The 21,630-nt window shown below is 42.6% G+C and overlaps 2 protein-coding genes across 16 annotated transcripts in view; one reads left to right on the top strand and one right to left on the bottom strand.

The window, feature by feature from the left end:
- The window catches only part of Cul1 (cullin 1), a 67,387-nt gene extending 54,625 nt beyond the window's left edge, over window positions 1-12,762 (top strand). For 2 of the 3 annotated variants that reach the window (XM_052173585.1, XM_052173584.1), the window contains exons 11-22: window positions 3-109; window positions 1,498-1,546; window positions 2,166-2,297; window positions 3,161-3,278; window positions 4,137-4,213; window positions 4,641-4,772; window positions 5,840-5,932; window positions 8,064-8,111; window positions 8,189-8,271; window positions 8,730-8,835; window positions 9,565-9,678; window positions 11,672-12,762. In XM_052173585.1, the coding sequence (XP_052029545.1) occupies window positions 3-109; window positions 1,498-1,546; window positions 2,166-2,297; window positions 3,161-3,278; window positions 4,137-4,213; window positions 4,641-4,772; window positions 5,840-5,932; window positions 8,064-8,111; window positions 8,189-8,271; window positions 8,730-8,835; window positions 9,565-9,678; window positions 11,672-11,755 (1,143 nt within the window). In that variant the 3' untranslated portion in view covers window positions 11,756-12,762. Of the gene's footprint in view, window positions 1-2; window positions 110-1,497; window positions 1,547-2,165; window positions 2,298-3,160; window positions 3,279-4,136; window positions 4,214-4,640; window positions 4,773-5,839; window positions 5,933-8,063; window positions 8,112-8,188; window positions 8,272-8,729; window positions 8,836-9,564; window positions 9,679-10,617; window positions 11,128-11,671 lie in introns of those variants that run through there. The other variant, XM_052173587.1, reaches the window with a different exon arrangement.
- A 1,611-nt stretch (window positions 12,763-14,373) lies between these two features.
- Window positions 14,374-21,630, bottom strand: part of Ezh2 (enhancer of zeste 2 polycomb repressive complex 2 subunit) — a 60,995-nt gene continuing 53,738 nt past the window's right edge. For all 13 annotated transcript variants that reach the window (XM_052173590.1, XM_052173600.1, XM_052173595.1 and 10 more), the window contains 5 exons: window positions 17,610-17,705; window positions 16,941-17,022; window positions 16,051-16,131; window positions 15,800-15,884; window positions 14,374-14,694 (listed from right to left, as the gene is read on the bottom strand). In XM_052173590.1, coding sequence (XP_052029550.1) covers window positions 14,634-14,694; window positions 15,800-15,884; window positions 16,051-16,131; window positions 16,941-17,022; window positions 17,610-17,705 — 405 coding nt within the window. In that variant the 3' untranslated portion in view covers window positions 14,374-14,633. The remainder of the gene's footprint in view (window positions 14,695-15,799; window positions 15,885-16,050; window positions 16,132-16,940; window positions 17,023-17,609; window positions 17,706-21,630) is intronic.

Genomic DNA, 21,630 nt, shown 5'->3' on the forward strand with positions numbered 1-21,630 from the left:
AGGCTTGTGGTCGCTTTATAAACAACAATGCAGTTACCAAAATGGCCCAGTCATCCAGTAAATCCCCTGAGCTGCTTGCTCGATACTGTGACTCCTTGTTGAAAAAAAGGTACTGACTTGGTATTGTATTTTTCCTAGTACCCCTATTTAAACTTCCGTTTAATACAAGGGATCGGTATTTGTATTACACTTACTTGTACTACAGTGTTGAAACCTGCATCAGCTCCCACTGGCTTTCTGAACAGTAGTAGAAGACTGAATACTACAATATGGTTTATGTGTTGGTCTACAAACTTTGCTTTTGACAGAGCTGTTGTGTAGCTCAGGCTAGCCTCAAAACTCCCAGCAGTCTTCCTGTCCACAGCCTTCCACATACTGAGTATATAGAGCACACCACCATAGTCATCCATGTGAATATTTTAAAGTTTTGTCTTTATTTGGTCATTTGTTGGTGCTACATACACTTCATTTTCCAGTTACCATATAGCTCACCTGATACTTTTCCTAATCTTAGCTTTGTTCAGAGCGCAGAGCAGTATGATGGCTTCCTCCTGTTCGTTCTGTTCCCTCATCTTCTCTCCCTGTCAGTTTCGTTCCTGAAATGTTCAAGGTTTGCCTCAGTGTCTCACAAACTACAGCATCAAATACTATAAAGGGGACACAGGTCCCCAAATTTTACTGGATTTGGTGTCAGTACATTTTAAAAAGCTCTCTAAGGCTAAGAGAGTACCCAGAAATGCCAGTGTGAACAATGACAGTTTAACTCTCAGGGCCAGAGCAGTGGGTCTGCTGTTGAGAACTCTTGCTGTTCTTGCAGAGGACCTGGGTTTACTTCTTAGCTTTCATATTGGGCAGCTCACAAACATTTATGAGTCTAGTTCCAGGGAATCTTACGCCTTCTATTGGCCTTCATAGGCTCCTGTGTGTGTGTGGTGCACGTACAGACAATCAGGTACACACATACACACACATACACATAAAACTTTTTTTTTTAAAGTTAACAAGTCATCAGCGAACTGGAAAATAATTGTATAATATAGACCATACAGCAGCATCCTCAGACTGCTGGTCACTCAGTAGCAAAACTGAAACAGCTCATTATTGGGAGAATTGTGTTATCTGTTTTATATATGGTGGGGAAACATTGGGTAAGATCACCTGTCATCTCAGATTATAGGGAGCAATCGTAAGAATGAAGGTCATTTACTGATAATTTAAATGGGTTTTCTTAAAGGAAATCTCTATAATATTATGATTAACTTCACTTTTCATCTTAGATATTCTAGTGACTATTTTGTAATCTCTTTCACAATTGGAGTACAATGTGAGACTACCAGATTGCCTTAGGAAAGGAAAGTGACTCTCCTAGCTCACCAGCTGATGTGATAACTCATTATTTAATAATAGAAGCCACTTATGGCCCTGTTAGTTTGGCAGAGTGGTATGTGTACACATCTGCTTGCTTGTTTGTAAACACCTTGCCCTTTTAAATTTCAGTTCTAAGAACCCAGAAGAGGCAGAACTAGAAGACACCCTCAATCAAGTGGTAAGCTGTTTCATGGCCACACCCATTGCCCTTTTTAAAGCTGTTTTTATATTGGGTCTGAATTGTGCAAAGTCATAAGTACTTTGATTTTGAATTTATTGTTTTAGTCCTAAATTTTACTTTTAGTGTTGGTGCTTTGCTTCTTTTTGTTTTAATTTTTCAAGGATTAATTTATTTTATTATATGCATATGAGTGTTTTGTTGTTTCAAAGATTATTTCATTATATGCATATGAGTATACATATACATACATACTACATGCGTGCTTGTGCCTAAGGAAGGCAGAAGGGTGTTGAATCTCTTGGAACCGGAGTAACAGATGGTTGTTGGCCACCATGTGCTAGGAATGGAATGCAGGTCCTCTGCAAGAAGAACAAGGACCCAAGTCCACTGCGCCTTCTCTCCAGTCTTGGCGCTTTGCTTCTTGCTACTAAATCTAGTCCAATTAACTAGGATTTAAAGAATGGGTGGCAGTATTTATTGTGAACATTTTTGGGTGAGTTTGTGCCAGGTTTGGCCCACCCAAAACCAAGCAATCTGTGGTTCCTGGTGGTAGCTAGAGGCCATCAGTCAGCTTGTGCGTTAGCTTCACTAAGGTGTTCTTTCCCTGCTTTGCCAGATGGTGGTCTTCAAGTACATTGAAGACAAAGATGTATTTCAGAAGTTCTATGCAAAGATGCTTGCCAAGAGACTGGTACATCAGAACAGTGCGAGCGATGATGCTGAAGCAAGCATGATCTCCAAGTTAAAGGTACTGTTCTTTTCCTGGAGATTCCACCTCCTCAGGCTTGATTGACATGGTTCATGCAGTGTGAGCCCTGCAGCCCTTCCTTGGCTGGGTTCTGCTCACCTTTTCCACATGCTCACCTGCCTCTTGCACACTCAGCCTCCTTGGCTCTGTGTGAGTGCTTAATGGTTTGCTTAGTTCAGATTGCCAAAACAAGATACCGTGGGCCAGGAAACTTAGGCACAGAAATGAACTCTCCATTCTGAGGACTCAGAGGTCTAAAATCTAGATCTAGTTTCTGAAGCAGGATTTCCTGGCTCTCAGTCAACCCCCTTTTTTGGCCTATTACTCACAGGGGAACATCATCTTGAAGAGGCACCTACACTCATGAACTAACTCACAAGGACCCATCTTCAAACACCTCCACATCAGAGGTTTAAACTTCAGCAGGCACATTCTAGAAAAGACAGTTCAGTGGTAGGATAAGGGAAAAGAAGTTTATTTGGACTATGTAAGGGTGTGGTTTAAGGATCATTGACAGCCCAGGTTAAGCCTCTGCTTGCTGAGTATGGAGCTTTCTGACATGCATCACTCCACCTGTTTCTGAATTATTTCCTAGTTGTAATCTATTGCACTGCTAGAACACCAGCATTGTGTCATGCACATTGAAAACTCAGTTGTTCAACTTTTAATCGTCTTTTTATAACATAATATTTTAATCTGTATATATTTATGCCATAATATATGACTACATCTTAGAAATAGTAGCTTCATAGAGCTAAAGACAGAGATATATTTTATTGTGGTTTCTCTAAAAATCCCTTATGAATTGCATTCATTCATGATTCTATGCAAATTAATGAGACAGTTGCCTGGGTTTATTTCAGCAAGCTTGTGGTTTTGAGTACACTTCCAAACTTCAGCGAATGTTTCAAGATATTGGTGTAAGCAAAGATCTGAATGAACAGTTCAAGAAGCACTTGACGAATTCAGAACCGCTGGACTGTGAGTACTGAGTGCTCATAGGAGGGCTGTTTGGGCTCTTGGTAGCAGATGAAAGAAGTGTCAGAATATGGAGTGAGGGGGGGTAACGGGTCAGAGTTTCAAAGATGAAAAAGCAGGTGTTTCCTTCCAAGTGCTTCTCCTCCTCCTAACTCCCAGATTAGAGATGACGGCAGCTTTTGCTGGGACCAGTCATGTGCACCTGACCTTGGTCTTGTGCTGATCCGTGGGCTTGTTTTGTCTTGTCTTTTGAACTTTAGATACATTTCTGATTATTTTCTTCTCTCTCTCTATTTGTTTTTGATGAAAGTTAGAGAATTTTATTCTTCTCAAATCAAAACTGTTGTCCCCATTAAGATTGTATTGCTAGTGGACATCTGTTGTCAATGAAGATGAAAGTGTCCTAGTTCATAGGTTCCGCACGTCTCTTCTGTCTGTCTTGACAGCAGTCCATGGTCCACGAGGGGTAGTGGAGGTAGTGGTTTGCTGGTGAGCTTTCCATTTTCCTGTATTTGGATCTGTTAAATCATTCCTGGTCACCATACACTGCTTGTGCATGCTGAACTTCATATCCAGAAGGAGGAAAAATGAAATTGATCAAGGTAGATCAGCTTAGGAACTCTGTATTGACAGTAAAGTGGAAAACCATTGTCCTGGAGGAAAACAGTTGCTGGTTCTTCAACTTTGGTTTGAGGTTTTGTTACAGGACATTTCACTATGTATGTGTAGCCTATTAGACTTGTAATGAATTTTTAAATTTTTTGTCTATTTCTTTTGTCTGTGTGTCTGTGTGTCTGTGTGCATATGTGTAACAATAGAATTTTTAGATTTGTAGAGTAATTAAATGTGTTCCCTCCCTAGTGGACTTCAGTATTCAGGTCCTGAGTTCTGGATCGTGGCCCTTTCAGCAGTCTTGCACATTTGCCTTGCCTTCAGAGGTAAGGGTGGTTTTGTTCCCTGGTCTCTTTCAGTTGGTGAGAGGGAAAAGGGCTATCTGACACTAGTGTGCTGACCACAGTGCCGTCCGTGGAAGCCGTCAGTGCAGTGTTTGTGGGAAATGTGGAATGGGCCAGTGTTGAATCACAAAAGGCTGGTCAACTCTGTTGTAGTGAACAGTGTTGATTTACTCCTAACAAACTGGTGGCATGGTAAACTCTTGATGCACCTCCTGGGCATGAAGTAAACCTGCTTTGGTTCCACACTCTGCAGTCTTACAGTGCTCACAACACAGTCCCTGGCATTTGTAGTTTAGTTCTCTGTAAGCACTGATTTTGTTCTCAGAACTTGGGGCAGGGACTTTGTTTAGAAATGCTGACTGTAGAACGTGGAGCCACAGATGCCGCACAGTGCTCTTCTTTCATCTAGTTGGAGCGCAGTTATCAGCGATTCACAGCTTTCTACGCCAGCCGTCACAGTGGCAGAAAATTGACATGGTTGTATCAACTGTCCAAAGGGGAACTAGTCACTAACTGCTTCAAAAACAGATACACTTTGCAGGTAAAATCATCTTTTTATTTGGGGTAAAATACTTAAGTACTAATTGATGATAAGACAACTTATAGAAATCCAGTTAGCTAGCTCATGCAGTGGGAGGCAGTACATCTTCTGACAACGTAGTGTAGGGTAAAGCATGCTTGTCATGGATGGGCAGGTGAGCTGGGCCCATGTTCTCTGGCTGTAGGGCGAGTGGCTTCCTTACTGACACTGAGCCTCGGTTTTCTCCTCCACTGAGTGAGGAGTATTTGTTTACACCACAGAAGTGGTCTTTGGTAGGTTTGTAGAGTGCCTTTGCCTGACATGCTTGGATGACAAATTTTAAAGTTGATATTTCATTCTCTGGTTCCAGTCACAGCTCTCTGCAACCTCACAGTGATGAGAGAGTCCCTAGTGCAGCCAGCAGTTTGGATGCCCAGTAATGACAGCTGTGGGCTGACTGACAGCTGTGGGCAGACTGCATTTGTATGAAAGCTGGGGTCTGGTTAACTGACAGTGCACTGGCGCTTGTGTGTTGCAGAGCCAAATTCTTTTTCAAAGTCTAGGTTCTTTTACTCTCACTTCTGTCCTCAGTGTTTCATAAGTAAAACTTACTTCATTTCTTGAAAAGGTCTCAGGAGTAAGCTGGTAATAGTAATTTCTTTTAGCATTGGTGACTCAAACTACTCATTAGTTTTAACTTTTGTTCTCTACATTGATAACTAAGTAACCATTCTCTGGCAACTTGAACACACACATAATATATACATAGTATGTAACCCCCACCCCCAAACTACTGTGCATAAAAATTAAACTCCTAGTCTCTACACCTGGTGTGTATTTATACAAGTGTGGATATGCTCATATGTTTATGCTTATGTAGAGGACACATTGCAGGAGAAAACTGAAAGTTCTTCAGTGTTTGAAAGGTGCCTTTAAGGAAAATGTTCATTCCCCTGACCTTGTGACATTTTTGTATTCCCTCTCCTTTTTTTGCATCTGAAGAATTCTTTTTGTGAAAGCAGGTTGTACCTATGAAGACCTTTCCCATGTTTTCACATTTCCTCCTTTCTTTTCTCTGGGCTGTGAAGGCGTCCACATTCCAGATGGCCATCCTGCTTCAGTACAACACAGAAGATGCCTATACTGTGCAGCAGTTGACTGACAGCACGCAAATTAAAATGGTATTCCTACCATGTCTACTTGCTTTATACTTTCAAGCTGCCTCCTCTTATTGGGATGTTGTGGAAAGGTGGAGAGGACATGGGGTTTCTTTGGCTTAATAGATGTTAGCAGCATGGAGAAAAAATTAAAAGGAGTAAAACTCTTACCTAGGCACCAGAAGACCAGGCCAGATCCACAGAGAGCAGTTCACTGCTACCGTGGATGGCATCAGGATCCTCATGGTTGAATTAGAGAAGTTTATATATAATGGGCATAGGTTCATTTGAGTCAACAGTTAACCTGACTTATCTCAAGCCAGTGTGAGGACCATCCAGCACATCCCTGGTGCGGGTGGCACTGAGATCTGGGTCTAAAGCTCTATGTGCCACTCTCATGATTTTATGACTTTCTAGTTTTTAAGCAAATTGTTTTGGAGAAAACAGATGGGTACTCAGACAGACATGGTGGCTAGCACTTGTGATGGTGGTGGCCAGTTCCAGCTGTAACTTTATAATTTTAATGCTAGTTTCATAAGGATGTTAAAAATGTTCTGTTTTGTCAGCCATGTAACGACATAATGAGATGTCTCTAATTTTTCAAAAGCGTTTCTCTGTGTAGCCCTGGCTATCCTGGAACTCTCTTAGTAAATCACGCTAGCCATGAACTCACAGAGATCTGCCTGACTCTACTGCCCATGTACTAAGCTTAATGGTGTGTGTGCCATCACCACTGTCCCTTGAAATGCTCTGTTTTAAATCCAGTCAGTCAGTCACGGTCTCGGTCTCTCTCTCTCTCTCTCTTTCTCTCTCTCTGTATGTGTATGTAGATATAGATAGATGTATTTGTATTCACATGTGTTGGAGACTAGAAGTAGATGTCACTGTGCATTCTTTCTTTGAGGCAGCATCTGTCACTTAATGCATTCACTCTGCTAGGCTCCATAGCCAGTATCACTTGGAGATTCGCTCACTTATTCCCCATAGCACTCAGACAAGGCTAAGCTTTCACATGAGTGCTGGGAAACAGAGACATGATTTTACAATTTTTTCTCATTCATTTTATTTTTTGTTTGGTTGGGGTTTTCTGTTGTTGTTGTTGTTATTGAAGAAACAGTTTCCTGTAATCCAGTATGACCTCAAATTCATGAAGCAGGTATAGAATGGCCTTGACCTTACTATCCTTCTGTCTCATCTGTATATCTGTAGTAGATTACTGGCGTGCTCCAGGCCCGTGTTTATGCAATGCAGGAAATTGGATTCAGGGCCTTGACATGCTAGGCAAGCCCTCTATCACATAAGCTATAGTCCCAGCCCCCATGTTACATTTTAGTTGACATGTGTACTTACTGATGGGTACACTGTGGTAATGCATATTTTATTTTGATGGAACCTTTATTTCTTTTGCTGACTGGTTGGAAGGGCTGACAGATCTGCCTCTCTAGTCTCTACTTGGCCGTCTCCCCAGTGCCACACCAGTCTTTCTACTTTTTTGTAGTATTAGGATTACCTTACGGGTCTTTAGCTGTCCTCCTTCAGGCCCTAGTTCATAGCTGCCACTTCTCTGACAGACCTACCCGCATAGTCTCAGACCAGCATGGGAGCCTTGGTTAGGAGTGCAGGTGATGAGGTTAAGTGCCCATGAGGCTTGATGATGCTGGGAACACCAGAGCAGGTAATGCCTACAGAGGAGAGGTCACGATACGCTGAGTTCACTAAAGCCAAGTTGGCAGCAAATCTGCTGCCTCTGAGTCTCAGCGAGTTCATGAATACAGTGTGACTTTAGTTCTGCTGAGGCTCCTTACTGCTAGTGTGCATGTTCAGTGGTAGAACCCTTGCTGCCACACAAAGCCTTGGCTTTCATCCCCAGTGCCACATAAATGTCTTGTAAACTTTCAGACATTGAAGAAGTGAATCATTTCCTGTAGGTTTCATTGAAGAAGCAGGCCATATATTATGTCCAGTGTATGTGGGAAGCTGATTATAGCCTGAGTGGTGGGTGCTTCAGACCATAAAGAACAAGCCATGTCACTTTCTCTGGGTAGGTCTGCTTTAAGGTGATGAGCATTCCTGTGAGGCAGTGAGCTGGGTCTCTAGGGCAGGCACTGTAAACAAGTATTCTTTTTCCTTGCTTACCGTCTTTCTCTGATTGCAGGACATTTTGGCACAAGTCCTACAGATTTTACTGAAGTCGAAATTGCTGGTATGTTTGTATACTTTGTGTCAAGCTAGAAGAATCCTTTCCCTGGGATGTGCCTAGTAACAGTTATTTTCTTCTAGGTCTTAGAAGATGAAAATGCCAATGTTGATGAGGTGGAATTGAAGCCAGACACCTTAATAAAGTTGTATCTTGGTTATAAAAAGTAAGAAAAATCTAATACATAGCTGCTGGTCTTATCCCCTGGCACCGGGCACACTTCAGGATCGGCACAAGCCATGGGAACTGGACTGCACAGGCGCCGTGATTGCAGTCCTGCAGTCCTTAGTGCTGCTTTGTCTAATGCTGAGTTTGATTTTCTCTTTATTTTGAATATAAGTCTTGAGTGGCTCATATGGCATGTTTAGACCTTTATATCAAGTTATTTTGGTGTTATTATGCTTCACAAAATTGAGGGGTCAAAGTCACTTTAGTCATCACTCTGTGGTAAAAATAGATAACATTGGTGGAGGGGCCAGTTCCCAGGTAGTTCATAGAAATGATGAGAAATGGTACAGAAAAGATGGGTGTGAAGCACCTTTCCAGTCCAGGAAGGCAAAACATGCAGTGTTGAAAGACAGGAAATAGACTTTTCAATGACTGGTTCCTCTGTTGTCTTGACAGTAAGAAATTGAGGGTTAATATCAATGTACCAATGAAAACTGAACAGAAGCAGGAACAAGAAACCACACACAAAAATATAGAGGAAGACCGCAAACTACTGATTCAGGTGACTGAACCATGTCTGTACTGTACATGTACACTTAGGGAGGTGTGTTGGCTTCGTGTGCTCTAACTGGAAAGGGCTGCGAGAATGACAGTTCAGTGACGGCCAAAGAGGACAATGCCAGCACGTTGATGTCTGAGGGATGAAGTATTTTATGTATCAAAGAAAAGTAGTCTAATCCTCTTACCTAAGTATTAGGACACAGATAATATATGGCAGATTAAAGAATCAGAAGAGTGGGGGTAAGGGTGGGTACCTTCTATGGCTTTAGAAATCCATTTTTTTCTTTATTCTTTAGTGCTTTATAGTTAACCAAAATATTTAAGATTTAAATTTAGTTAATATGCATGTTTTATCTGTATGTAGGCACATATAGGGCATATGTGTGTGACTGGTGTCCCCAGAGTCCAGGAAAGGATGCTGCATCTGCTGGAACTGGAGTCGAGTGTTATGAGCTACCCCTGTGGGTGCTGGGAGCGGAAACCAGGTCCTCCAGAAGAGCTCAGTTCTCTTAAACCTCTGAGCCACCAGTCTTTAGCGCCTTGGCTAAAACATTTTAATGTTTATTCTATTTGGGTTGAAACATGGAGCGCTGATTGCTTGCACCCTCTGTGACCTATGATACTTGCTACTCTAGCATGGAAGCAGAGCTGAGGTGGTACAGGCTGCCTTGAACTTTCCTGCTCAGCTGTTAAAGCGCTAAGTGTGTATTTTTCCTTGTCGATTGCACAGGCGGCCATCGTAAGAATCATGAAAATGAGGAAGGTCCTGAAACACCAGCAGTTACTTGGTGAAGTCCTCACTCAGCTGTCGTCCAGGTTCAAACCTCGGGTCCCAGTGATCAAGGTACAGGAATTACAGAGCAGCAGCTATGTCTTCTGCTTGTTAGGAAACTTGTAGCAAAAGGATTAGTGGCTATTTCATGAAAATGGGAACTGGCTTACTCATGCAAGAAACTTCAACAAAAGAAAGTCAGCTAACTTCATTCTTGAAGTAAATATAAGCGGTGAATATGACATAAATCTATATTTATAATTGATATCCTGATAAGGAGTAAGTCACAGGCATCCGAGAAGTCCCATGTTCCCCCTATCCTCACAATGCTTCTCTGGCAATGAGCTGTCCTACAGCCTTGGCTGGTTTTGCCTGGTGGGAAGTAGTGTATAGAGTTCTCTGCTGTGCTGCTGGGAACTTGCCTGGCAGTATGAGGGGACTCATCCTGGGCTGCACTGTTAGGAAATACTGGTCCATTTCTGTTGCCATGCAGGGACTTACTCCCGCTATCTAGGGCACTAATGATCTCATTTGCCTAGTTTCTGCTGGCAATAACTCAGCAGGCCTTTCCTTTTCTGAAACTACTTGGGTAAGCTGCAGCCATTGGAGAACCCAAGGATGGCAGTGCATGGTGAGTCCTCAGTGGTCAGGAGCTATTAGCACCATGCTAGCATGTTCTTCCAAGTTCTGACTCCCCCATCCTGTGCTTCTGACCTGTGATGGCAGAGTCCTGCCCAGAGGCAGCCGGGCTTTGTTAAAAAGGGAGATTGTGGCCTAGATGTGCTGGAGCCCTTGCCTTCCTAATGCGTTGGGCAGTTTGGAGGGTATGGGAGGTGCAGTCAGCCACAGGTGTTGTTATTGGACTGTATTCAGGGCAGTAGACAGGTTGAATTTGCTCCCTGCTGAGCTCAGTGGAGGTTAACTGTGGTGAGGGTGACAGACCTCTTTCCTGATGGTTATTTGCATTTCTCTTCCCCTTTAACTCCCTCTTCTTCCTAAAATAATGCCCAGAAATGCATTGATATTCTCATCGAAAAAGAATATTTGGAGCGAGTCGATGGTGAGAAGGACACCTACAGTTACTTGGCTTAACCCATCTAGCAGGGTCTGCGTGACCCACAAGCAGATAGTTCCAGTGAATAAAATGGAAACAACTCAAGTTCATAGCAGCCAGCCTGCCGCCATTTGGACCTTCCTTTTTAAAGCTGAGACCACAGTTCCCACCAGCTGGTCTCAGGCTACAGCAGGACTGCTCAGGACTGACACATTTCAGTCTGTAAACAGACGCCAATGCCATTTACCCTAACTCACAGACAGGGGAACCGAACCTTCCATGCTGAGGCTGCATGCTACCGCACTTAAATCAATACATGGCTCCCTGGTTAACAGCTGTCGTCTGAGGCAGCACACGAGAGCGAGTCTGAATGGACCCACGTGTAATCTGCTATGAAAACCATTTGTATAGTGTGTTTCATTTTTTTAATGTGTGAAAATAAAGAAAATTAAAGGATTTCTGTACAAGTTGCATTTGGTTTTGTTTTTAAGTTTTACTAATTTCTATATGTAAATAAAAGATTTAATGATTGTGCAAGTGTATATTTCCAGTGTCTTCCTGGAATCCAGAAGGGCTGCATTCTTTGAATTAGAAATTAAGATCTTAATTTTTAAAGCCCTTAATCTTTTTGGGCACCGACCCTTGTTTTCTGAGACTTCTTCAGTACCTTGAGAGGGGATGACTCCAGATTGCTGCTGTGGACTCTGCAGGGACTGAGTGAATCCTGAGACTTGTGTAGAAGCTGGTCTATAGTGACACTAGTAAGCAGAACTGGAATATGAAAGTAGAACCAACATGGGCTTATGGCTTCCCAGCCTCATACCTCCATAGTCCCGAGGTCCATTAGTGACAGCAAGTGGCAGCTATTTACTAGCTGGTTATGGTTCTAATCTCTAAGAGGCTGCTGATTGAGACCAAAGCATCTGAATTATTGGAAACTCCCTGACCACCAGGGAAGATGGTCAGCCCTCTCCACTTGTACATGAGAACTGAGAATCTCTCTCATTCCAGGTCCCTCCTAGTGAAGCTTTTCCAAGGAGGCTGCCATATTCACCCCAGGATGTCCCCGGAAGGAGGGCCGAGGCCAGGGGTTGAAGGTTCTCATCTTCCTCAGATCCAGTCCAGCCCAGGGGCATCCTCAGACCTCCAGGGACTCTGCCACAAGGCACTGCACCGACCTTTGCTCTCAATCTCCATTTCCTGGCTAAAGGGCAAGAGGATTGCAGAGGAGGTGATGGAATCTTCAGTCAGTCTCAGCGCTGTCACTCTACCCCTTGGTTCATTTTCCTAAGGATGCCCTCAGGGTTCTATCTCTATGCTAAAGTCTAAGCCAGTGAAATGCTGAAGAGCCTGGCAAGAATGCACTTAGGTTCCCACGCTTTATTTTTGGGGTAGGGGACACAGTTGTACTTATCAATCTCAGGCTTGCACATTAGGCAACTTATGTACCACTAAGCAACATTGTTAGCCCTCTGCTTTAGATAGAAATGTTTCTAACTGGGGATCCCAGGCTGGCCTCAAACTTGTGACCTTGGTTCTGTGTCCCCAGTGCTGGGATTATAGGCATGCTTCATCACAGTCCATTCCTCCATGTCTCATAGTTTGTCTGTCAGTCTTAATAATTATTAAGTCTCAGTATATAAACCAGGTAAAAGCAAGTGAGCCAGCCATGTGTTCCCTTTAGGGTGGCTCTATAGGGTTCTAGAGATCCACAGACACAATCTGAGAACTCTCCTATTAATTTGCAAACTGAATGATGCTTACAGCTTGCTTGTCCTAACAGTTCATTTGTTCATTTTTATATCTGAGACAAACATGCTGTTTAAAAAAAAAAAAGAAAGAAAAGCACCATGGGCCTGCTTTAAGAATTTGTTTTAAGTCCATGAAGAATAGGGACAAGGACAAGCAAGTTTGGCTGAACTCTTCAAATGCTTTTGGGTAAGTACACAGGATCTAGTCTGCAGGCTCAGCTAGGGCAGAGCTAAGCTCACCTTGTAGAAGGTATGTGTTTATTCAGCTTCCTGCTCTGCTGCGATTCTTCCTTGCCATAACTGATTCGAACCCTTCTAGAACCCAAATAAGCTCTTTGTTCTGTAAATCAACTTTTGGTTGTGGTTGTTTATCACAGGAAGAGAGAAATAACACTTATCTTCTTTTGAGGCTGTAGAGGCTAGGCAGGCTCAACTCAAGGCCACCCTGATCTATATAGCAAGTTCTAGACCAGTCTAGGATACAACATGGAAGCTCTTGTCTCAAAAGAAAAAAACCCTGGAAGGTAGGTCCAAAGAAAACTCCAAATATCTAGAAATGAGCTCAATGTGGCTTTCTGGTAGTTAGATACAAATCAGCATTCCTCAGGAACTTGCAAAGCTGGTTGCCTGACCAAATGAGTCATTTCCCTTATGGTGGAAGAGCTAGCTTATGCTGGTCCTCAGGCCCTCAGTATCGCAAGGGATACACAGCCCTTCTCACCACCTCTGCCCTAAACTCTACCTCATTCTCCTTATAACCCTGTCTTATTGTGTGCCCCACCCCCTTCCTCACTCTGCTAATGCTTCTCTCAACCTTTTCTCTATTCTGCGTCCTCTGCTATTCTAGCCCTGGCAATGTTCACTTCCTCTCTGCGCTGGCCTTTCGCACATGCCTCTGGCTGTTCTCTCATATCTGTAATAAAAACCATGGGTGGTCATGTCAGTTTCTACATCTAAAAACCTGAATTTCTACCCTATACTAATATAGTTTACTCCATGGTGACAGGATAACTGTAACATTACTCTTAGCTAACACTCAAGTATGCCAAAGTATTTACCTCCCTGGGCCATGAGTTGACACTGCCTTAACAACTAAAACACTGCCCACAAACGCAGAAATTGAAGTCAGAACTTCTAACAGGTATGTAAGTTTTCAGTACTGAAAAACAAAGTACTTCTAGGTAAATAACTACTTTTTAATACAAGCTATAAAATACCTTGAATTTGGCAAGCAATGACATGGTGCTTTTCCCAGTCACCCGTCTGGAAGAAGCGGTACGGAACAGTTTACTTGTATATCAGATTTTGTGCCATCTGCCCTTAGACATGGAATTCAAGCTGACTGGATCTAACTAGAACTGAAGCTTATCCAATCAGTGAGAGGATTTAGTGGATGAAAGCACTTGCTCTTGGGCCTGATGACCTGTTTTGAGCCCAGAGACCCAGTGTGGAAGGAGAAAACTGACTCCTGAAATAGCCTATGTTTTCTCTTTTGCTGAAAGGTCTCAGCAGATATCCCAGGCTGGGTTTGGGGCTCCCATACAACTTACAACCTTTTTGCCTTGGTTCTTCAAGTACTGGGATAAATCACACTTGTTTGCCTACCAGCATCTGTTACCCTGTCTGAACTATAGAATCTAAGTTATGTAGGTTCTTAGAAATAACCTAGTCCAGCCTCTAGTTTTTATATATGGACAGCAGATTGGAAGGCTCAACAGCTTTCCCCGAGGTACAAGCTAGCTGGAATTTTTTCTACCATCTCCTATTTAGTGACTTTCCTTGCTGAATACCCAGAACCTGTGCCAGTGTTGTTCATTCATGTCTTCTAAAAGTTAACAGGTAATACTATCACTAGTCAGTAAGCTTATTAGTTATAAATATTCATAGACAACTGGAAAAACAAATCTAAGTTGTGTTAGTCTTTCTAGAAGTTGGTGATGTTTTATGACAGGTGACTCAACAACAAGTTCAAGTATCTTTATTCAAATTTGAAAAATGTACCATACTGCATTATTGCAAAAATTCACTGGTACAAAAACACTTTGCAGCTGGTGAGAAGGCAATAAAAAGTTGATTTTAAAACTCATTACTATAAATTACCATTACAGTACTTTGCAAATTCAGAATTTCAAACTGCATTTCCTTTTTCTAAATTGCCCACAGTACTCAAGGTTCCTGAAGCTAAGGCAACTGTTTCAGAGGAGGGGAAGAGGTAGTAGATGTCAAGGGATTTCCATTTCTCGTTCAATGCCCACATACTTCAGGGCATCAGCCTGGCTGTATCTGAAACAACATGAACAAGAAATGACGATCTGTCCAACATCAGGAAAACCAAGCCTGCAGATACAGTGAATTATGTCTAACACACACACACACACACACACACACACACACACGACCAGCTTTACACATAGATGTGTGAAGGGGAGGCTTGCATCTGTCACTGGTCACCTGCTACTTATGAGTTGCCTGTGCTATAGAAGCATTCCCCACAACTACCCAACTTCACCAACTACTCTGAAAGGCGACTCCACACTGTGAAGTCTGGGTCTAACGCCAAAGAGCAACCTCCCACTGACAGTGCTGATTCAGAAAGTAGATGCCAAGACAGGCTCTTGAGGGTCCCACTACTAGAGAAGCTGGATAGCTTTGCTTCTAACCCTGACCCATTTAGAGCAAGCATGAGATAAAGCACTTGAGGTAACCTCCCTAGGAGGACCCTATTCCAGTTCCACAGGTTTCAGTTGGTTCTCTCCAGCTATGTAGCTAAAACTGGTTAACTTAAGTTTCTGGGTGGGATGGATATTCAACCACAAGAATTCTTTAACTAGTACTCGTTACACATTTAAATGACTGTTTGATTTAAATATAGAGGTAGCTCTAGAATAAATCCACACTGCCAGCCTGATCCTGGCAGTGGAGTTCTACACTGTCAATGGTTATGAGTAGCTTCCTCAAAGAATCCAGGAGTCACAGGGTGATGTTCACAATTAAAACAATGAAGATGTAAACGTACTACCAATAAAGATAGCCATGCTGCACCAGTGAGAAGGCGCTGCAGAATACAGATGTATAATGTGTGCCATGAGGCACAGATTAAGCCCCACAGGTCTCCATCTGTTAAATCAATAGCAGGGTTCTACATGTAGCTTTCTACATAGGTTTAATTTTTTTGAATAAACATTGTATAATTAATACATGAGAGCTATACTGAGAAAACATGTAACTCTCTAATGGTGCCCACAGCAAATCGTGACTGGCCAGATAAAAGCATGCCCCCTCTAGTGATGGCAAATCTCTCAAAGAACTTAAAATCAGCCTTTGACCCCATCCCCATAGAGTAAAAAGGTGAAGCCCTTAGATAATACTAAATATGTGTTTTACCAACCTGTAATCAAAAAACAACTCTTCGCCAGTCTGAATAGCCCTCTTAGCAAAGATGCCTATCCTGTGGTCACCATTAACCATCATAACTGCAAAGAGAAACATCGGGGGCAGTGAGCGGGGAGCCGGGCCATGAGGTTGACTGACTGACTGACTGACGGACACAGCAAGCACTCCAGAGGCACTGAAGCGTGCTGTCACTTGGCTGGAAAAGAACTGTTTCATCAATCTGTCAACTCCAACTTAAAAGCTTACCTTTTGCATAGCAGTTTGGATTCACTGAATGATTAGCAAAACGGATTTTGTTGCCCTTGCGGGTTGCATCTACCACAAAATCTAAAGAGAAGAAAAAAAATTTTTTTCAGTCATAGACCAAAGTTACTATGGTTTTAGAAATACATTTCCTCAGGATTTGACTTAGAGAGCAAATAAAACATTCAACTTCATCCAATATAAAAAATGTCATTTGAAAGAAAATGTTCTTCTAGATTAAACTGAATCCTTGTTGTTAAACATGGCTCTAAATGCCATGATTTCTCCATCATACGCTGCTGAGCAACCCATGGCTTGAAAGAGCTAATGTCAGTTCTCTGAGCTGATATCAAGAAGTGGGCACATTGACAGTTAAGATTATATAATATTTCTATGAAACATTTTCATTAAAAAAAAAAAAAGGTTCTATCTGGTCCAGCTGAAAGTTTGTGTGGACTTGCATGTTGAGCACACTCATTTTCACAGGTCCCTGCACAGACAGAGGCCACACAGCTTTCCTTCTCACAATATATGGGCAACATCCCCAGGCCACAAGATGCTTTCAACATGCTCATCCTCTCAGGTCAGACACTGGTGAGGTATACTACAACTACTCAGCCCCCACGTTCTAGAGGACATGAGGCAAACCACAGCAGTGGGAGACAATGTCCCCTCATAGCCAGAGCATAAGGGAGGCCCATCTGCAAGTGGCTGGGGCTCTAGACTGTTTCCTGCACACAGCCTTCTGCTCACTGGGGGCCTCTCCTTACCAGTGAGCAACACACTCCTGAAGCCAGGCCTGCTGATAAATACCAGGAGCAGACAGATGCCCGCAGTCCTGGAATCTTGCTGACCTCTAATTTGAAAACCTTGCCTTCTAGCTCAGAACATACCATTGTTCAAGTTGAACAGAAAGCTGCACATGTATTTATCATACACTTTCCCTCTTCTGTCTGCTTCATCCTGAGAAATAATCTACAAGGAAGACACAGGAGGAGATTGTATTGGAGTTAAGTGGTCAAGACTGTTAGAACACAAAAGAGCCAATTAAGAATTTTGGTTCCTCTTGAGGATATCAAGGAGTAGCTAAATTTTCTTCTCTATTAAGAATTCCAAATCAGAGATATCTGTGTCCTAAGCAATGAATGTATCTAGAGAATGTGATAACAATATTGTCTTTCTGCTGAGTAAAAAATGGAAACTGTGACTTTCTAAAGCTTTGGTTCCGCTCTTTTCCTAGCCCTACAACTAAACCGGCCAAGCTAATAAAGCTATCAGGGTCACCGTCAGCTCGCCTGCCAAGTAAGTAGAACCAAATATACACAGCAAAACTCTTGTTCCTGAACCCCTTGTTCTCCAGGTAATAAAAGACAAACATGACTAGAAATAAAGCAATCTGGCTAGTTACTATGAAAACCAAAACTTCAAATACAAACAGGTCCAGGCTAAAGGGCATTTAGTATTAATCTATTCTAAACTTGGCCTTGTTCAATGAAATCTATCCAAAGCAATGCAAACTGCTGCTATGAACAAGTCCACTGCAATACATGAACATGCCTTACCTCTCCACAGTATTCTGAGATGAATTCATTTTTCTGTACAGGATCTTTGATAAAGATGCCCCAGCCTGCCACATCAGATGGTGCCAGCAGTAAGTGCTAGGAGTAAGAACAGTCACATTAGATGGCAGGGGCACACTGAGGCTAGCAGTCTACAGGGTGCAATTTCAGGATAATCCTCCTCTTACAGAAAGACAAACAAGCCTCTCCATCTGGGGTCATGAGCGCCACAGCAAGGGAGGCATGTTGGTCTGCTTCTCTCTCACTTCTGTTCAGTCCAGTCCTAGAACTTCTTCCTCCAAAATTATCTTCCTCCAAAAGGCTCACGTGTCCAGCTTGTGGACTGACCCCCCAAGAGGCAACTGAATTGTGAGGCTCTGAACAACTGAAGAGCAGTCTCATGATACAATTTGTTGGCATTACTGGGAGATGATGCAGACTCAGTGAATGGTAGTTGGAAGAAGTGGTCCCTAGTGGTGTATCCTTCATACGCTTCTCTTGTTCCTGAGCCTCCCTGGGTTCCCTCTCCTCCTGTGTGTTGTGGATTGAGCTACTGTCACCCACCACAGGCTCCCCTACCATGATGCTCTTATGCACAGGCTGGGAGCAAGAGAAGCAAGTGACCAACAACCAAAAAAAAAAAAAAAAATACATTGTTTTTCTCAGGCATTCTGTCACTGGAGTAAAACTAAGAAACACAGCATTTTTCTGTGTGTATGTATACACATACAACATTTTTCTCTTTGTATAGTGTATCCATGTGTGGGCACATGTGTAGGTTGGTGAGCATCTTCGGGTATCAGATCTATGCTCACCACTTTACTTCTTTGGAGACAAGGTCTGCATCACTGAATCTGGAGCTGTTTTGTTTCAGTTAGATTGGCTGGCAGTGGCGCCCCACCGTCTGTCTGTCCCACAGCCAGACCTCCAGCACTGCAGGTATTAGGGCATGGCCAGACCTGGTTTTTAATGGGGGTGCTGGTCATATGAATGTCCTGTTTGCACAGCAACTCTCTATTCTTAGTTTTAAGACATGTTATTATGAGGCCCACGTCACATGCCCGTGAACATGGGCATCCCACAATATCCGATTAATGAAACCAATTGAAGGTGAGCACACCAACCACACTCCCTCTTGACCTTTGTTTCCCAAAGTATATTCTTTTGTTTGTTCAAGCCCTTAGCACATTTTAGTTCTTCACTGGTATTTATTCCTTTGAAGACCCTGCCATTTCCTCCATAGCTTTCCTCTAGAAACTCATGATAACACACACACACACACACACACACAAAATCCTTATTATGAAGGATATGATGATTCATCAGTCCCACAGAAGGCCAAGATGACTAACACCAAATATGATAACTTTTCTTTTTTACTTAGGTTTTTGCTTTGTTTTGTTTGTGTGTCTTTCACGATAGAGCCTCTGCATAGTTCTGGCTGTCCTGGAAACTGTGTAAAACAGGCTGGCCTCGAACTCACAGAGATTGGCTCTGTCTCCTCAGTGCTAGGGCTAAAGGCCTGTGCCGCCACTATCTGGCAACACAGCAGTTGTTCCTCATGGCTCTCATCGTGCCTCACTGAGAACATTCTTGTGACCTTTAAAGTGGTTCCCAGATCACCCAAGCTTTGCTGAGTCACTCTTGTCAGGTGAATGTCCCAATTAACTTTCTGATCAGAAAAAAAAATAGCTAAATAGATGGGAACAAGCAAGTGAACGCAGGTGGTAAGAATTATATGCACAGTGTTCTATTTCTGAGAGCTAAAAAATGCCCCAGAGAAGACACGTCAGCATTAGCACTCCTGCCCACTTCTGAACAAGCGGAAGGAAGGGAACATATATCCGACAGTGGTAAATATAGTATCAGGACACAGACGAGATTTTAGATCTCAGCAAATGTGCCAAAGGAAACTGAAATATTAGGGACTGATGACCTAAATGAATAAATATGCAGCCACCTAAAGTAAAATAATTCGAGAGCAGTCAATGTGCTCAGCGATCTTTCATGAACAGTGTTGGTTCAAAGACCCAAGAAGAAAAATGAAAGCCAAGAGAAGCTGAAAGTCCCACCTAAGGCAGGATTGCAAAGAGAATCCCTAAGAGTAGTGTGATGAGGCTGGCACGATGGTTCAGTGGTGAGGGGCACTAACCACTCCTGAAGAGGACCTGGGTTCAGTTCCCATACAGTGCCTCAACCACCTCTAACTCTAGTTCCAGGAGATTTAATACCCTCTTCTAAATCTGTGTGGGTACTAGACATGTATTCAGTGCACATACATGCAGGCAAAACACTCATACACATATAAATAGACCTTTAAAAATAAAAATAATAGGGTGCTATCAACCATGTGATGGCCATGAGATGTGCCTACAGCACACAGGGCAGAGGTGGTAGTGTGGGGAGGGCAGGGACAGCAAGACCCTAGATTGTGTTTCTTGCTCCATTACTTGCATTTAAAAAAAATTTCATGGCATGCTATCATGATACAGGGATGGAGGGCACTTCAAGGAGTTGGTTCTCTACTTGTACCATGTGAGTACTGGGTTTTACTCTCTGAGCCGTCTCATCAGATAGTGAGTCACTATAATATGCAGTAAGCATTCAAACAGTGCTTATATATTAGACAGTTAATATCAGCTAATGTTACTAAAAGGATTAAAGATACAGAATCTTTGGGTTTCTTTTGCTTAGTAATTACTCCCTGGCTGCTACATTTAAAAATCACCTATGTGCAATTCTCAAGCTTCAAATACATAACTGCTAGGTGGTTATTTTAAGGCTTTGAGGTTGGTGGCGGTGCATTGAGACAGTCTTGTGACACAGTTCACATATGTGCTCCTACCTCAATGGTCTCTAGAGTGCTGGTACCACAGGCAGGCAGGCACCACCTACCTGGCCTGTTATCAAGGTTGTTAAAGAACAAGAACAAAGCCTACAGAAATTTGCTGGAGGAAATTTCATCTTTTACTGTACACAGAAGGTATCCTTAAAAACAAACAAACAAACAAAAAAACCATAATGAAAATGTACATTTGTATCAAGAGTATCAGAATGTACGTTCTGATACAAATCATTATCTGTTTCTATTGAGGAGATATAACTTCTTTATGGAACAAAACAAAAAAAATGAGTCACCTATTAAAATAATAGAAAATAAATCCTATTTCAAGTGTGATAATATTAAATGGCCACTTCTCAGAACCCCGGGTTTATGTTACTACCAAGTAAGGCACTTATTTTATAGAAAATTGAAGATTGCATTAGCAATTTTTGTGGCACCTCGTAAGTGGTAGCCAGTGTCTAGGTGAAGCTACAGACCTTCTCTCCAGCCACCAGCCGTCAGAAGCTCACCATCTCTGTCGTTGAGCTTCTGACGGCTGACACTTTACACATTCCGGGAGAAGTTCGTAACCCATAAGTCCTAGTGATGCTCTGCGCGTACAGTACAAGGGTTGTGTGGTCTGAATCAGTGGTGGACACCAGCATACAGCTCTGACAAAATAGCACAGTAAGAAAAAACAAAAAGAAGTCTGCAAAACATGCTGAACTTTTGGCCAAGAGAATGAAGGAAGCCAAAGAAAAATGCCAGGAACAGAATGCCAACAGAGGGAGACTATCTTCACTGAGCCCAGCCAAAAATAAGTCTTTAAGATGATAAGTGAGCAGACCTTAAATGTGAGCCACACTTTCATCAGTCGCACCTTTAAGGGTCACTTTTATTTCTTGTTTCCAGATAGGATCTCTGAGACTATCAGTAAACAGCCATTTCCTGGAGGATGGGCTAAAGTCTACTTGCTGGTGGAGTGCTGACCTAGCGTGCACAAAGCTCTGGGCAGCCCACAGTGCTATTGTACCAGGCACGGTAGCATATACCTGTACTCCAGCACTCAGGAGGGAGAGGCACGAGGATCAGAGATTCAAGTTCATTTTCAGCTACACAGTAAGTTTGAGGGCAGCAGAACTTAACACAAGACACTGTCACAAAACCTACAACAAAGTTTTCAGATATAACTGTTATTTA

This window comes from Apodemus sylvaticus, chromosome 2 (assembly GCF_947179515.1).
Source record: "Apodemus sylvaticus chromosome 2, mApoSyl1.1, whole genome shotgun sequence".
NCBI classification, from domain to species: domain Eukaryota; kingdom Metazoa; phylum Chordata; class Mammalia; order Rodentia; family Muridae; genus Apodemus; species Apodemus sylvaticus.